Genomic DNA, 16,220 nt, shown 5'->3' with positions numbered 1-16,220 from the left:
TATATATGCAGTATAACAGAAATACTACCAGTATCCAGAACACCAGAGAAGCTGTTTCCATGTATAAGCAAAGTGAGTTGTGGTCGCTGTGGACCTACGGCTTGTAGCCAAGAGTCCCTGTCAGTCGATTGTGTGGGCCGTGTCTGATGGTATCCCTGACCCATCTGATTCCTCCTCCCATCCTCTGCAGGACTCCCCAAGCGCCACCTAATATGTGCTGTGGAACTGTGCCTTTATTGCCATCAGTTGCTAGATGAAGTCTCTCTGGTCTCTTTTATGTCAGTTTTGCTAGACTCTGGTCTCAGAACACTGCAGGCAGGACAAACCGTAGGTTGTAGGTTTTGTGGCTGGGTTGGTGTCCCAGTCCCTCTGCTTGAGGCCTTGTCTGGTTACAAAAGATGACTCATTCAGGGTCCGTGCTCCCCATTATTAGGAATCTTTTCTAGAGTTACCCTGGTAGAGTTCATAGAGTTTCCAGTGCACTAGGCCTCCACCTCGCCCCCAACTCCAGTTGTTTCTCTCAGTTTTTTCTCCTTCCCTCCCCTGCCACCTGCTCCCTCCTTTTCCTAACTCCACCTGCCCCGAGTCCACCCTCAAAATCTATTCTATTTCCCCTTCCCAGAAGCATCTTTGCCACCTCACCCCTGCCCCTTAAGCTTTCCTTGTTACTTAGCGTCTCTGAGTCAGTGGACTGACAATATCATGATTATCTTTTATTTTACAGCTAATTCCACTTATAAGTGAGTACATACCATGTTTGTCTTTCTGGGTCTGGGTTACTCACTCAGCATGATTTTTTTTCTAGTTCCATCCATTTGCCTTCAAATTTCACAATATCATTGTTTTTAAGAGCTGAGTAATACTCCATTATGTAATGTACTATGTTATCTTTATCTGTTCCTTGGTTGAGGAACATCTAGGTTGTTTCCAGTTTTTGGCTATTATGAATAAAGCTACTATGATTGTAGTTGAGCAAGTGTCCTTGTGGTAGGAAGGAGCATCCTTTGGGTATAAGAGTGGTATAGTTGGGTCTTGAAGTTGATTGATTCCTAACTCTCAGAAAAACCTCCATATTGATTTCCAAAGTGGCTTTACAAACTTGCACTCCCGCCAGCAATGGAGGAGTGTTTCCCTTCTTCTGTATCCTCGACAGCATGAGCTGTGACTTATGTTTTTGATCTTAGCATTCTGACAGGTGTAAGATGAAATCTCTGAGTCATTTTGACTTGTGTTTCTCTGATGGACCCCTAAGGATGTTGAACATTTCTTTAAGTGTTTCTTGGGCATTTGATATTTCTTTGTTAAGAATTCTTTTTAGATCTGTACCCCCATTTTTTAAATGGAGTATTTAGCTCATTGATGTCTAGTTTCTTAAGTTCCTTAAATGTTTGTTTGTTCTCTTGGAAGCACTGTTTTCTTATTTGTGTGCTAGGGATTCCTCTCCCTGCTTGGCTACAATTTCATTTTGTTGGCCCTTTATTTTAGGACATTTGGAAATCTTTCTAGTTTCTCACTGTTGTAAAAAATTGCTGTGATGGACAAGCCTGGGCCTTGGTCTCTGTGCCCATTATTAGTCATCTCAGGAGGACAGATTTCTGAGGGAATGTCTGCCAAAGAACCGCTAACCTTCCTTTTACTCGGTAGTATCTTTCAACTCCGGAGTCTCTCTTCCGCTGTCCCTCGTGTTCAGGTTCCATGTTGGCATCCACACCATACAGAGGGGATTTGCTTTTCTTTTCGATAACTATCTCCTTCACATATTGGCTTATCTCTAATTCTGTTAAAAATTCAAGGACTTTGAGCAGAAAACACAAATCCATGATCTACTATGTGGCAGTGGCAGCAGCTCGCTTGTAATGTGGACATGCCTTAAGTCCTTGGGTCCCCTTCAAGGTTTTTCCAGAAGTCTTGAGTTTGAGCCTTCCTGTGACCTGCCTGCTTCCGGGTGAGAATTTCCATTCCGTCTCAGGTCATAGAATCCCATGCAAGAGGCCACTTGGTAGCCAGCATCAACTCCATCTCAGTGGCTTGGCTTCAGAAAGTCTTCTGCAAAATTCCTGCAACAATGTAAAAGAAAAATAAACATAGGAAGTGGGAATGTACCTTAATGGAGTGCTTACCTACCAAGGTTCAGGCCGAAGTGCTGCATAATCCTGGTGTGCTGATTTAAGCCTATAATCGCAGCACTCCAGTGGTAGAGGCAGAAGGATCAGAAGTTTGAGACCAGCCTGGGATACATATGACCAGATCTTGGGGAGACTGGGGGGTAGGAAACAAAAGTATAAAGACTCAATGCCAGAAAAGAGGTAGACTCATGACTGCTTGAAACAGTATTATTAGATTTTCTCTTCTCTAATCGTTACTAAATACTATACGTACATACATACATACATACATACACATATTATATATGTATATATTACATGTTAAGTGAACTACCTGGACTCATATTTTTAATCATGTAAGTCACTAAACATAGTTAATATAGTCTCGCTAGCTGAAGGAGCTGACTGGTCTGTGAATTAATAAATACTAGCTGTTGTGTATCATGTGTTCTTCTCAACATCTGTAACCAAAGTTTTTCATTAGATTCTTCAAAACCTGATGTAGGGCTTCCCTTCATTTTGCAGTTGTGGGATTAGTGTGGGCCATGGTGAAAGAATCCATAACTAAACATTACACAGCCTGCACCAGCTAACAATTCTCTGTGGGGAAATTATCCCCTAACACCAACCTGAAGTTGCCATGCTACCCCTGTGAGCATCTATCTCTTCCTCAGCCGTTAACAGAGTTGAAACATGGTTTTGGAAATGTGGGTCCTCCCTTCGTATGGGCGATGTGATTTCCGCACTGTAATTAGAGCACTAGGAAGCGTCTCGTCGCTCACAGAGTGAGGAAAGGTGACATGGGAGATGACTCAAGAAACAGCTGGAGGAATGTTTGCCCAGTGCAATCTTCAGACCGTTCTCTGCACAACTCTGTTTAATGACTTGGTGTGATGCCACTCACATGGTGGCCGCTGAGACCTTCATGGAAATACAGCTCAGTGAAGCTCATTACTGTTTGTCCCTGCCATAAGGAAACTGCACATTTAAAAGGAAAAAATATCTCCCATCTGGACTTCACATCAAGAACATTAGTCACAGACCTAACCATCTTTAGGTCTAAAAAAGTCTAGTCAAACTGGCAGCCTCATAAACAGCATCTAGAGTAGGGGTGCGGGGTGCACCATTTATTGTGTGTCCTTTGTGAGCCGTGCCCTACAATTGTGCTTGTCCACGCCCTTCACGCTCTCCCATGCACTTTATAAACTGCATTCTTACTTCTTTTTCTATGCCTTTTTGTTTTAAAAAAAATCCATTTCTTCTATTTTTATTTTCCATAATGTTTCATTCTTTGTCTCCGTTTGCTGCTGCAGTCCTGCACAGAGTGAGGCGGCGCATTAATTAACTATCTCCAGGGTGCAAGCCTTTCTTGGCTACCTATGCCTTCACAACTGTGCATGGTCCACAGTGTGCTGATCCTTAACTCCTCTTAGTGGTTGCTGCTTTAGCTCAGATATATCGGTGTTGGATAAACTGGTATCTCTATAAAATCAGAATATCCCGTGTAAGCGCGTATGTGGAACGAGAGTCCGATATAGCTATAGACATATGGCTCGCACTGTGAAATGTCCTTTTTTTCTTTTCTTTCCCAGGGGATTTTGAAGAAATATACAAGAACATATGTCCTGTCCTAGGACTCACTGCCAGATTTTGTCCCCAAATTGTGGTTTGAGATTTCAGATCATTAACTGGACACATCTGTCTGAGTATGTTTTTTTTTAAACTAAAGAAAAGAGGAAAACTTTGAAGGCAACTATCCTCAAAACATAACTCAGCATTCCTAGTTTTTTAAAACATATTTAGTATCATTGACCCTTAAAGCCTGGCAGAAATCCTCCAGCCGCATGCAGTCCTTTGTGTTGGTAGCTATACATTCCTGTGTATGGGCGAGAATAGGGACTTCTTTGGCCTGTTTACTCTATAAGCATGTATGTGCAAGTGATACTTAGTAAATTGTAGTTTAAGGGGAAAGAACTTAAAGCTAGAACCGAAGGGTTCATTTTTAGACTCACTGCTGTTATTAACTGGCTGGGCAGGACGTATAACCTAACTGCCGCAATCCCCGTGTGTAGAAAATGAATGCTAAAAGCGTTTCCCTACCTTGCAAGATTATAAGGAAGCTTGGATAAGATCATATGTGTGGGAAAGAAGGAAAGCTCTTAGAACCACATTTTCTGTCTGGGGTCAAGCGAGCCGTATACTTGGTGGCAGAAGTACCGGTTGCCTGACTCAAACATTCTCCGCCCTGCAGGATTGTTAGCGCCCTCAGATTCTTCACAGTGGGTTCTGAGAGCCTGAGCCTGTTGGAAAATGGATGCTCTAAGATTCCTCACGGGCACTTGTGTTTCTGCTTTGTGTTCAGCGCGGTGCTGTCCACTCAGCTCATGTCCCCTGCTTCTAGCCTGTGTGTCTCTGATGCAACCTGCTTCCTCAGCAGGCAAGCATACAGCAACCACGTTTCTCGTCAGCCCTTTGTTCCTGTCTCTCCCGTGTCTTCTTGCACAGTTTTCAAGAATTCTGGCTCATGAACTCCGCTTCTTGTTCGGCTTGCTGGGCACTTTAACAGAGCAGGAGCACCAGCTGGGTGGCTGAAACGGAGCCGCTCTCATTCTTGGAGGTCCCCGACCCAGGCTACTACAGAGAACACAATCTGAGGTCTCCAAATATGACATCGTATCCCGCTCCTCTCGCTTGTTAGGAGCTCTGAATTCTAACCATACCATGAGTTTGAGGCTGGATGGGGAACTGAGGGAAAGAGAGGCTGACATCATGGCTAATCACTGGGCAGCTGTATTGCACTGTGGGGAGACAGGACACCGACTGACTCACAACGAGAATGGAAATGAAGATATACAGGGGGTTTCCTGGTTTTCATTGTATTTATTATTGGGGGCTCTGTGTGTGAGAAAGGGAGGATGGGCATGTGTCTTGCACTTCCTGTGTAGAGAACAGGAGTTGTGAGGCTGTCTCTCTCCTTCCACCTTTACGTGGGCCCTGGGGAATCTCTTACACTTGCTGTACTGTCATGCTGGTCCCCATCCCTCTCAGCAGAGGTCGCAGTGTTCCGGCAGGGGACTGTTGCTCTTGATGTGGACGCTGCAGAAGGCTGTGGCTGGTATTGCTTTTTCTGTAGCTCTTAGCCCAGGACTCAGCCGGGAAAGGTTCTAGGAACCCTGTTCTGCTCAAACAGCCCCCTCTCCTCCAATCCAATGGCTGGGCATGAACTAACCCTCAAAATCTTAGCTCGGTCCCAGAACAAGACTTTAGTCCCAGGAATTGATGCAGTAACCCAGCTATAGCTGCAGCACGGGCCTTAAACCTTGTACACCTGACAGACAGCTGTCATTTATTGAGGTTGAACGCACCTGAGGGGGCAGGCCCAAAGCTGTGCATGGGCTTCACCTTCGTACTTGCTCTGCTTTCCAGCTGTGGTCTCGTAGTGTACACCCAAGCAAGGACAACCGTTAGCAGCTGTGCTTTGTCCGTTGCTTAGTTTTGATATGACAGGGTGATATACTTGAAAATTTTTTCCAGGCACAGTCATTAATTCTGTGTAAACCGCCTTGATTTTCATTCTCCCTAAAGAATGTAAGATTTATTATTCTCCCTGTCAATACGATTTGATTCATTATTACAGAAAAATGGATGGTGTTCAGGCAACACTGAAATAGAGTAGACCTGTAAACATTTTGAAATCAAATCAACAAATATGTACTCAGAATTGACATAATCATGACGTCCTTGCTATTTGGGCAGAACGGAGCTTAGCTTGTCTGATATTTTCATTTTGCAGATAATAGGATGAGGGAGTTCTATTACCCTGGACTCGGATTTGACCTTCCAGGGAGGACTGACTAATAAGAACATTAGGGAAAAGTAATTAGTGTCTAGCAGAGAAGGAAAAGGGCACAGGCTCTTCACGGATGGAAGTCTGAGAAAATGATTAGGATGAAAACCAACTGCAGCCCGATTCCACTGTGCCTCGTCAAAAGAAAGACCGTATTAGTAAGGCAGGGCCAGTCTGCGTGGAGGCTAGACTAGGGGATCAAAGACATGGTGGTCACTGTACCCCACCCAGCTGTCTAGAATTATACCTAGACCCAGTTTGAAGCTCTGCACCCTTAAGTAGCACCCTAGTTTGTTGTTTTTGGTTGGTTGGTTATGGTTGGGTTTTTTTTTTTTTTTTGACAGGGTTTCTTTGTAGCTTTGGAGCCACGTCTGGAACTCCCTCTTGTTGGTGCCACAGGGGTCATGCGAAGATGGGGCAGACCACCAAAGTCTGTTAAACCAGAAACAAACTTTACTCCAAGGGGAAAAAAATAAAAAAATAAATTCCCATGGGGCACAAAAAGCTTATCAGCTAGCTGAGATCAAAGCCAGAGATGGACTTGTAAGGCTGTGGCCCTGGACGGTTCCCAAGCTCCCCTTTTTAGGCGCTTTATATAAAGAAGCAAGCATTAGGCATATACAAAATCATTTTTACAATCTCAAGGTAAAACTCCGATACAAATTGCTTTTATTTTATCTTATTTTTCACACTTTTCATTAACAGGGAGTTTCAGTTAAACTAGTGTTTGCATTTAGCCTGTTGTTTCTCTCGGGGTTTGTGCTGATGGTGTTTCCCAAAGCTCTGCATTCCCCTGATACCACCACTTCTGTTAGCAGGGAAAGAGATGGGACAATGCAAAACCAAAAAGTCACAACGCCCCATTGTTTAAAAGTTAACTTAGTTCACACCAGCTGCTGGTCATTATCTAGTGGCCAGGGGCGTTATCTAAAAGCTGGCCCTCAGTTTGCAGAGGCCTCTTCAGCCTTGCAGACCGAGCGATGGGTTGTAAAACACAGTAACCCTCTATTACTAGTTAATCCTGCTGACAACCTGCTCATTCTCCTAGGTTTACAACTTTATCTACATTTCTATATTCTTAATCATGGACTCTTCAGCTCTGTAGATCAGGCTGGCCTCGAACTTGCAGAGATCTGCTTGTCTCTCCCTCCCAAGCGCTGGGATAAAGACGTGCGCCACCATCACCCAGCCATTATAGGTGTTTTGTTTTGTTGGTGTTAAATTCTGTATTTTTCTGCATATGACACATTTGAAGGAGTAGCATTTATATTCTCGGGTGCTAACACTGTACCATTCCACTCAGAGTGCACTGAAACCACGCACTCACACCCCCTCCCAGTCTGTTGAGGTTGACGCACTGGGGTTAAAGGTTATAAGTCTCTATTTCATTGAAAATGGCACAGGCCTTTAATCCCAGCAGAGGCAGGCAGATATCTGGTCCACAAAGTTACTTCCAAGATAGCCAGGGTTACACAATGAAACCCTGTCTCAACATCCACCGCCTCCCCTCCACCCCCCGCACACACCCGCAGAAAAGAAAATAGATATTTCTGTATGCTAAGTTAAATTTTATGTCTGCATTACTAATATGTTTGGGAATTTGGTGTAAGCGCCATTTCAAGTATTCTAAGCATTTTTCTCTTCCTTTAATTATTTAAATAAACAGTAATTTCAGCTGGAGTTGGGGACAGCTGCACATTTATTTTTAAATGAAAGAAGGTAGTTAATAAAAAAAAAAAAAGGTCAGTGTTTCTCAAATTACAGGTTTAATTCCTGTGCCTAAAAGTTCCTCCCTGTTAGATTTAGACTTCCTGCAGAATTAACAGGCGAGAGTCTAAAGGTGCTGCTTATCAAAGTAAGGACCTGAAAGAATAATCTAGAAATAAGATGTAGCTCTAAAAGGATGCGAGATGAGCCCCAGGCTCACACAGATACACAGGTGCATACATGGGGTACTGTAGATTGTTGTTAGTGTGTGTAAATCACAGCAACTTAGGACCTCGAACTGCTGGGGTTTCCGGAGTCTGCTTAGCTAGGTAGTATTTATTGACAGTCTAATTACAAGGTTTTTAAATTATTCGATTTTAACTATGAGAGGGTGGGGGGAAGAGAGAGCATGTGTGTGTGTGTGTGTCTTATTAAGGAACACAGTGTGGGTGCTTGTGGGAGGCCAGCAGGCATTAGATCCTTTGGAGATGCAGTTATGGGACATCGTAAGCCACCCCCACGGGTACTGGGGAACCTCACTGGGATCCTCTGGAAGAGCAGCAAGCACTCTCAACTCTGGCTCCAGCTCTTAGCCCCTATGACAACGGTCTATATCAAACTACAAACGATACCAGAACTATAGAGATAGCTCAAATGCGTATTAATACGTGTTTCATTTTTTGGATTTGGAATCTACTTTTGTAAACTGGAGCTGTCATTATAAAATGCCTAGGGCAGGGGGATGCCTTGGGGTGAGAATGCCTGCCGCTCAAGTGTGGACCTAAGCTTGAACGCCTAGCACTCACATTTTTTTAAAAATCGAGCATGACCTCACATGCCTATCCCCCCAGCACTGTGTGAGGCATTCTGGACCTGACGTAGCTCCAGGCTCAATGAGAGACCGTCTCAAAGGAATGCAGTAGAGAGCCATAGACCTGGAAACCCATGCCCTCCTTTCCCTACACAATGACCCAAAGACGCTTTCTGCCTCTTCTCCTGATGCCAGCACTTGTCTCAGAACTTACCGTGAAAACCTTCCCTCGGGTGACCAGGATCACTCCATGTCCCAAGCTTCCAATCTGAATATAAATACTTGTGATCAGAGCAGCTCTCCAGTGTAGCCGAGCCACTCCTATACTGTCCTTGTTGCTAAAAGACTGGAAAGCTCTCTTGGAGCCAGAGATGCTGGAGAGCAGAAATGAGGCAAAGCGTGCAACCAGACCCGTCCACCCAAATGTGGCTTCTCGCTGCAATTGGTTTTCTTTCCTATACAGCTCCCAGTGAGCTATCCATGGAGGATACAGTCAAGACCCCTAGGTAGCTTGCTAGACGCACAGATCGTACCAGTCCTGTACATATGTGTGCCTCATCTTTTCCTGAATGTGTATTCCTCTGATAACAGGTAGACTGCAAATTAAGTATCCTATGATCAATAAGTGATCATAAAATAAGTTCTCGAGTGTGCCTCTCCTGATAACTGTCTGTTACTGAGCCACAAGTAACTAGAACCCCAGAAAGCAGAAACCTCAGATAAAGGGAGACGATTGCCTATTTTCCAGCAGTAAGGTGTGACGTGCTGCAAACCTTAGTATCGTGGATAGTTCTTTTTCTTCCTTTTCACATCTATTTATTGTGTGTGGAGGTCAGAGTTCAGCTTGCAGGAGTCAGCTCTGCCTTCCATCATAGGGATCAAACTCAGATCTTCGGGCACAGTGCTTAGGTACCTTTACCCGCTGAGCCTTCTCGCCAGGCCAGGGTGTCGCTCCTTCCCCGGTGTTCGTGTAAAGGTATGGTGGATGATGAGCATCCGGTGAGCACTGTGCTGTGGCTTCTTCTCACCACAGCAAACCAGGAAAGCTGCCCAAGAGCTAAACTTTGTCAAGAACCTGCATTCAGTCAGCCTGCTTGTGGCAAAGGGACACCTGGGGTTAAAGAGACCACAATCTGTGTCGCCTACAGCTCTGGTTGGGCTGGCTCCTCAGCCCAGGCTGCACGCTTCTGTAGGATGTTTCTGTGCTGGGGAGGTCATGTTTCTCTCCTGCATCCAGTGATTGAAAGGCCATGCATTCTTGAGGTGCTGCCTTCTTCGGGCTCAGAGAGGGATCCCCAGTCTCCTTGACTATGCTGAACTTTGCAGCAGTTTCTGAGACACTGGTTTTAGTCTGTTTTGTGTGACTACAGCAGACCTCACGGTGAGAATATAAAGAAATGCAACGTCTCAAAATTCTGAGGGCTGAGAAGCTTTCAGATTGAGGGACAGGCATCGGCATGGATCTCCTTCATCTAATCACAGAGAAAGGTTTAAGAGCAGAATTGTTCCTGTGTAAGTGGGGGAGAGGAAGCAATAGGGGGCGCTAAACTCGTGGCTTTGAGAAACCCACTGTAGTGGTAATGAACACCTGCGTTTACTCACTCTCAAGGTTCCACCTCCCAACACTAAATGTAAGAGCATTGAGGGGGTCAGGTTTGCAACACTTGAGCTTTGGGGACACATTCTAACCACAGAAAATCATGCTGCAGTGGCCTGGCGACTTTGGCAGCCCTTGTGACTAGTGGCTCCTTCCACGCCACCCTTAACCCTGGTAGCATCTCCACCTTGGTCCTCCCTGGATCCTCTGAGCCCTGCTTGTCATCAAGAGCCAAACTCTGGCTTCAAGCTTCCGTGCTGTAGATTCTCTGTACACGCTGTCACCGCCTACCACTCTGATCCCAGCAAACAGCAAGCTGTGCACTCTTAGCTACTTCCTCTGCTCCCCACTGAAGTCCTGTGGAAATGCCTGACCCTCGGGCGTCAATCTAGAGCCAGGAGGGGCTGTCAGGGGAGGTGGAATAGCGCTGAACCTTTCTTGGCCTAAATACACTTCCATTGTTGTTAGAGCTCTGCACTGCAGACACTCCACATTGAGCTGTCTCTTGTAGCTTGGAATGAAACTGAGGTCGCGCAAGCCTGTTCCTTCATCTGCTAGTTTTGATGCTGCTGTGGTTTAGTTGGAGACAGGGTCTCACGCAGTAGCTCAGTCTGTCCTAGAACTCACTATGTCACTGAAGTGGCCCTTGACTTGATCCTGCCTCCACCTCCGGGGCAGATTTCCTTACAGGCATGTAACCATACTGGCTGTCATCTGCTTTTGTTACATTCTGTCCTCTTTTTTTGTTTTTTTTTTTTTTTTCCAGTTTTTTCCACCGCTCCATACTAGGAGATCTTCTGCNCTTTTTTTTTTTTTTTTTTTTTTTTTCTGGAAGGGGAAGGACTCCTCTTCCACAGAATATGGGCCATCAGGACGCCAAGGCTTCTCAGTAGGCTAATGGGATGGACATAGAAAGAGAGGAAAACACATCCAAGTGGCTTTCAAAGCCACCCTCCCCAACCATGGGGCAGCTCTTGTGTGTTAGCTGCTGGGAACACAGCACTGAATGGAACGAATGTCCTTAATGGACTAAGGTCCTGAGCATCTAGAAGGACAGATTCCTAGATAAGGACATAGAGCCAAGTGAGATGCCATCCCGTTGTGGAACAGCTTGTGCTGTGGAATATAGACAGTAATGGTGTAAATCCATGTCAATACACCCACGCTCTGTCCTCTAGCTGGGTTCCAGGAATTTAACCAGGTTTGCCCAGCAAGTGTCTTTACCCTCTGGTCTGTCCCACAGGCCCGGGCCCAAGATCTACCCTTTCCGACTTCTGTATCTTGAACAGTTACCCTGGAAGAACTTGAGGCTCAGCTTTGGCACCCCCATCCGGATGTGTTCATCAAGTCTTCCCTGACTCTGGTATCTTCCTTAGACCCTGCTCTGAGATCCTTTAGGAAAAGGCTCCCAACAGCTTTGTTCCTGCTATCACTGTCTCAAACATTTCTTTTCACAGAATAACCAAAGATCCATCTTTCGTCAGCCCAGTAGGTCCAGACGATGTTAGAGCTGTACTCATTATCACTAGTAAATTCTCCAAAGACTCCCGGGTGTTCCTGGTTAGCCGGCTTCATTTTTTTCTGAATATTTCTTACTGTCATATTAGGCAACAGGGTAAATCCCTGGCACTTACAGCTCAAGTTTCAGAATGGACTATAAAGTGCTCTCTGTGTCGTAGAAAACAAGCTGACAGCTGTAATAGTATCTTTAGCATTCTCAGCATTGGTTCACAAACTATCTCCTTTATCTCCCAGTGTGCTGTAGCCAAGGAGCTTTACCTAAGCGTAACTTTAAACAACCGCTTCTCTCTTTGAGCTTACGTCTCTGCTGAGATCCAACGCTCCTCATACTGTTCCTTAGATCAGTCAATAGGATTTAATCCAATCAGAAAAATTCAATCACAGAGATTGGAAGCCAAGTGTTACAGATTCCCTCTAACTATGTACGCTGCAACTTTCCTTTTCCAGATGCAAGTATTGGCACTACGATGAGAACCTGCTCACGTCGAGCGTTGTCATTGTCTTCCACAATGAAGGGTGGTCAACCCTCATGAGAACAGTCCACAGTGTGATCAAAAGGACACCAAGGAAGTATTTAGCAGAAATTGTGTTAATTGATGATTTCAGCAATAAAGGTAATAATAATGGCTATAGGCTTGACATCTTAACTTTAAAATTCTGGCTAGAAAGTAAGTTAATCATAAGTAATTGTTAAAATGGTATATCAACATAATTAAGTTTTAAAAATGTTGGGAGTCTGCTCCTCTGTTACTGTGTTCTCACTGTGCCAAGCACTGTTTATGGATGATTTTGTCTAATCCTAACAGCAACCTGTCCGGTATTATAATTATCTCTGTTTTATGCAGGAGGCTCACGTGACTTGCCAGCAGTCACAGGTGGAGTCATTAACTGCTGGATCCAAATCCTTGAGTTCAAGACTGTCATTAAGCATCATCTGATGCGGTTCCGATTCTGTGGGACTTGGCTTCCACAAATTGGCTCATAGGAATCACTTCCCGGCAGACTGAACAGCAGGGTCGTGTGTATTTTGCAATGCCACCCCAAGTTCCAGCCACGGCTTTGGAGCTGAAATCCACGTACCCATCTTCCAGTCTTCACTTTACACTTGAGCAGTGATGCAAACACTGAATTTGGCATGAAGATAGGGGTGGGTTAGTCTCTTTCCTTGTCACTGTGGCAGAATACCCGACAAAGGCAACTGAAGGAGAAAAGGGCTCTTTTGACCCACTGGTTGAGGGTGCGTTGAGTCCGTGGTGAGAAAAAAGAGGGAGATTGATGTTGGTGTTCAGTTCATAGTCTCCTTCTCTCCAGTCAAGGACCCAAGCCCATGGGATGCTGCCTCCAGCATCCAGAGCTGGATCCCACCAGGCTCCCCCATTAACCATCACACTGGTCATACCAGGCTACTTCTTAAATATAGAACACATCTTCTGCCGCTCATTTTATTGTATAGTTGATTTAAAATAGTAAACAAAAATAAGCTATGAAGGTTTTTTAACCTTTTTTTATTTATTCTTTGTGTCTTTCACATCATGCATCTCCATTCCATTCACTTCCCATCCCTTTGTATCTGCCCTCAGCCCTGGCAACTCCCTCCGCTGCCCAAAAATAAAAGAAAAGAAAATTTAAGAGAACATAAAAGAAAAACCAGTCTCCTCATGGAAGCTGTAGTGTGACACAGTGAATCATGTGATAAACCCCCTTACACACACATCATTACTTGCAAGTGATCATTGCACAGAGTTATTGGTCTGGTTTGAGGCCCCTGGTTTCTGCTACACCATTGATGCTAAACCGGAACTCCTCTGGGCTATCCTGCTGTTGCCCTGTGTTGTGGAGATCCTGTAGCATTTGGTCTGTAGATCCCATGTAGGTTTTTTTGTTTTGTTTTGAGAGGGGAGAGAGAGACAGAGACACAGACAGAGACACAGAGACACAGAGACACACACACAGAGAGAGAGAGAGAGAGAGAGAGAGAGAGAGAGAATGTGTGGGAGACCCAAGCTAGCCTTGAACCCTTCATGTAGCTAAGGATAGCCTTCCTACCTCCACCTCCCCAAGCCCTGTCATCACAGGCTGCACCTGGCTTGCCCTTCATTTTTTTAAAGGAGACGGTTACAGTATGTAGGCAAGTGTTGGGCCATCTTGTTTCAGCTTGGCAAGAGAGTGGTCAAGCGGTGATTTTCTAGAGAAGTGAACTTTTAAAGTTCATTGTGAATAATTTCTTTTAATACATTATTGTAAGTTAAATCTGTTTTCCTAATTACAGAAATGTGGAAACAGTACTGTGGCCCAGGTCCTAAGTCAACATGCAAATGAAAATGAATGTTGCTTCTTCAATGCAAATCTGCGTGTTTGTTTATTTTTGCTTGTCACCAAACAGTTTGGAACTGACTGAAGCGCTCAGCTACTCAGGAAGAGCGGGTTGCTTGCGCTCTGACAAACACGTATCAAGGTTTTCTGCACAAGGCGTGACCACCAAATCTGACGTTAGGTTAGGGAGGAAGGTAGGACATGAGTACCATGAGAACACCTTCCCTACCTGAGCTTCCTCCAGCGCGCAGTTCAGAACTCCCCCAGTCTGCGTGAACTTTTGCTGCTTCTCCAAGGACAGGACTAGAATCGTGATGTTCTCACATATAATGGCACCAGTTAGGATCTCTTTCCTTCTCTCACTTCTTTGCAGCTGATAACTTTTCTCAACTCATCATTTTTCATGACGACTCTAAGCGTAGAGCTTTAAATGTTTTAGCTAAATTCAATATATTTAACTTAGCTGTCTTCTCTTCGTTGCAGTTTTCTATGATAGAAATGCTTTTATCAAAATATTTCTTTCTGCGAGACAAACATTTGAAATTCTACTGTAGAGGACTAGAGATGGGTCACTGCCGTCTCTGATCCTACAGTTGATCCTACACCTTCCTCTGGCCTCCAGGGACACAGAAGCAAACATACAGTAGTTTTTTAAGTGTATAAAAAAATCCAAATCTACAAAACTACTTTCTGAAATCTCCTGCCTTGGTACTGATGATAAGAACTTTATTATTAATATATAATCAGCATTATAAAAAGAATACATACTTTAATCCTAAAATAACTTTTTGGCCCCAAAAAGAACAGGGAACCCTAAAGCTTGCAGTGTTTGCACATCTGATTTCCCTCTTGCTGTCAGTGTGTCTGTCTGTCCACACTCCACGCTTCTGTCTCCACTCAGGCAGAATCTACTTTCCTGACAGTAGGTGGAAACTTTTAGACTCTCCTGGAACCAGAGTCCAGAAGGTCTAATTAGTGTTCCCGATCTCAAGACAACATTAAAATCTTTTGCTACTAACTTCAGGGAAATCCCCAGTGGAATTAAGAAAAACTTTAGAAATAGTAACGTAGGATTGTACCAAGCTTTGAAATAAAAAGGCAAGACTTCTTTTACAAAGAAACAACTAATTTTGAAAGGGAAAGTTGTTGGTAGTGGTGGCACATGCCTTAAATCTCAGCACTCGGGAGGCAGAGACCAGCCTGGTCTACAGAGAGAGAGTTCTAGGACAGCCAGTGCTACACAGAGAAACTTAGTTGAAAAATAAAAAAGCAAAAACAAAAGGGAAAAATCACCAAACATATTGGCAGGAAAATATAATTAAACATGAGAATTTTATTTGTAAGATTCATTAAAAGTTGGTGAAAGTGTGTGTGTCTGTGTATGTGTGTGTGTGTGTGTGTGTGTGTGTGTGTGAGAGAGAGAGAGAGAGAGAGAGAGAGAGAGAGAGAGAGAGAGAGAGAGGGGTCTTAATCCTGAAAACCCATATATGTGGGTATCTTGTTAGTAACAACCTCCCTGGTACAGTTACACACATTTATAATAGCCATGCTTCAGAGGCAGGGGATCAAGAGTTCAAGTCTAGGAGCAAGAGAGAGGTTAAGAGCACTGGCTGCACTTCCAGAGGACCACAGTGTGGCTCCAGGAACCACACAGTCACAACCATTTGTAATTCCAGTCCCAGTGAGTAAGATGCTGTCTTCTGGCCTCCTCCATGAAGCAGACACACAAGTGGTGCGCAGGCATCCAGGCATTTTTCAATGCATACAATTTTAAAACAATGTTTTAAGAGTTCAGGTCCAGGCAGGTGGTGGTGGTGCACGCATTTAATCCCAGCACTCAGGAGGCAGAGGCAGGTGGATCTCTGTAAGTTTGAGGCTAGCCTGGTCCACAGAGGAAGTTCCAGGACAGCCAGGACTGTTATATAGTCCAGCCTCAGGTAAATGGTAAATTTGAGGCCAGCCTTGGCAATATGACATTCTATCTGGAAACAAACAGAAACATTTAAAAAGCCTCCTAAACAAGCAAGCTATGAAATAGATGGTCTAACATATCCATTTTACCACCAGCTCGTACCTAGATGCAACAGCTTTTTGGTGGTTTTTGTACTGATGAGAGCCAGATTTTTAACAATTTTAGGGCAATTTCTATGTCCTTGGGAAGCGTCTCAGCGGGATCGGGATTCTAGCTGGTGAGCCAGTTTCCTGGACTTGCGGTGATAAACAAAAGCTGTTATTTTCCAGTGGGAAGCCAAGGTGTAAACTTTGCCAATTGTGCCTGGTTTTCACAGCATAGAATTTATTCTCCTAAATTACAAACAT

The 16,220-nt window shown here is 44.4% G+C and overlaps 1 protein-coding gene across 2 annotated transcripts in view; it reads left to right on the top strand.

Annotated features, from left to right (window-relative positions):
* The window catches only part of Galnt7 (polypeptide N-acetylgalactosaminyltransferase 7), a 122,157-nt gene that overhangs the window by 83,565 nt on the left and 22,372 nt on the right, over positions 1 to 16,220 (top strand). For both annotated transcript variants that reach the window (XM_050161808.1, XM_050161809.1), the window contains exon 3: positions 12,036 to 12,202. In XM_050161808.1, the coding sequence (XP_050017765.1) occupies positions 12,036 to 12,202 (167 nt within the window). The remainder of the gene's footprint in view (positions 1 to 12,035; positions 12,203 to 16,220) is intronic.

Source organism: Alexandromys fortis, unplaced genomic scaffold (assembly GCF_014885135.2).
Source record: "Alexandromys fortis isolate MF-2015 unplaced genomic scaffold, M_Fortis_MF-2015_v1.1 scaffold_137, whole genome shotgun sequence".
Classification (NCBI taxonomy): Eukaryota; Metazoa; Chordata; class Mammalia; order Rodentia; family Cricetidae; genus Alexandromys; species Alexandromys fortis.
The sequence above is the reverse complement of the archived record's forward strand: the minus strand, read 5'-3'. Positions and strand labels throughout refer to the sequence as shown.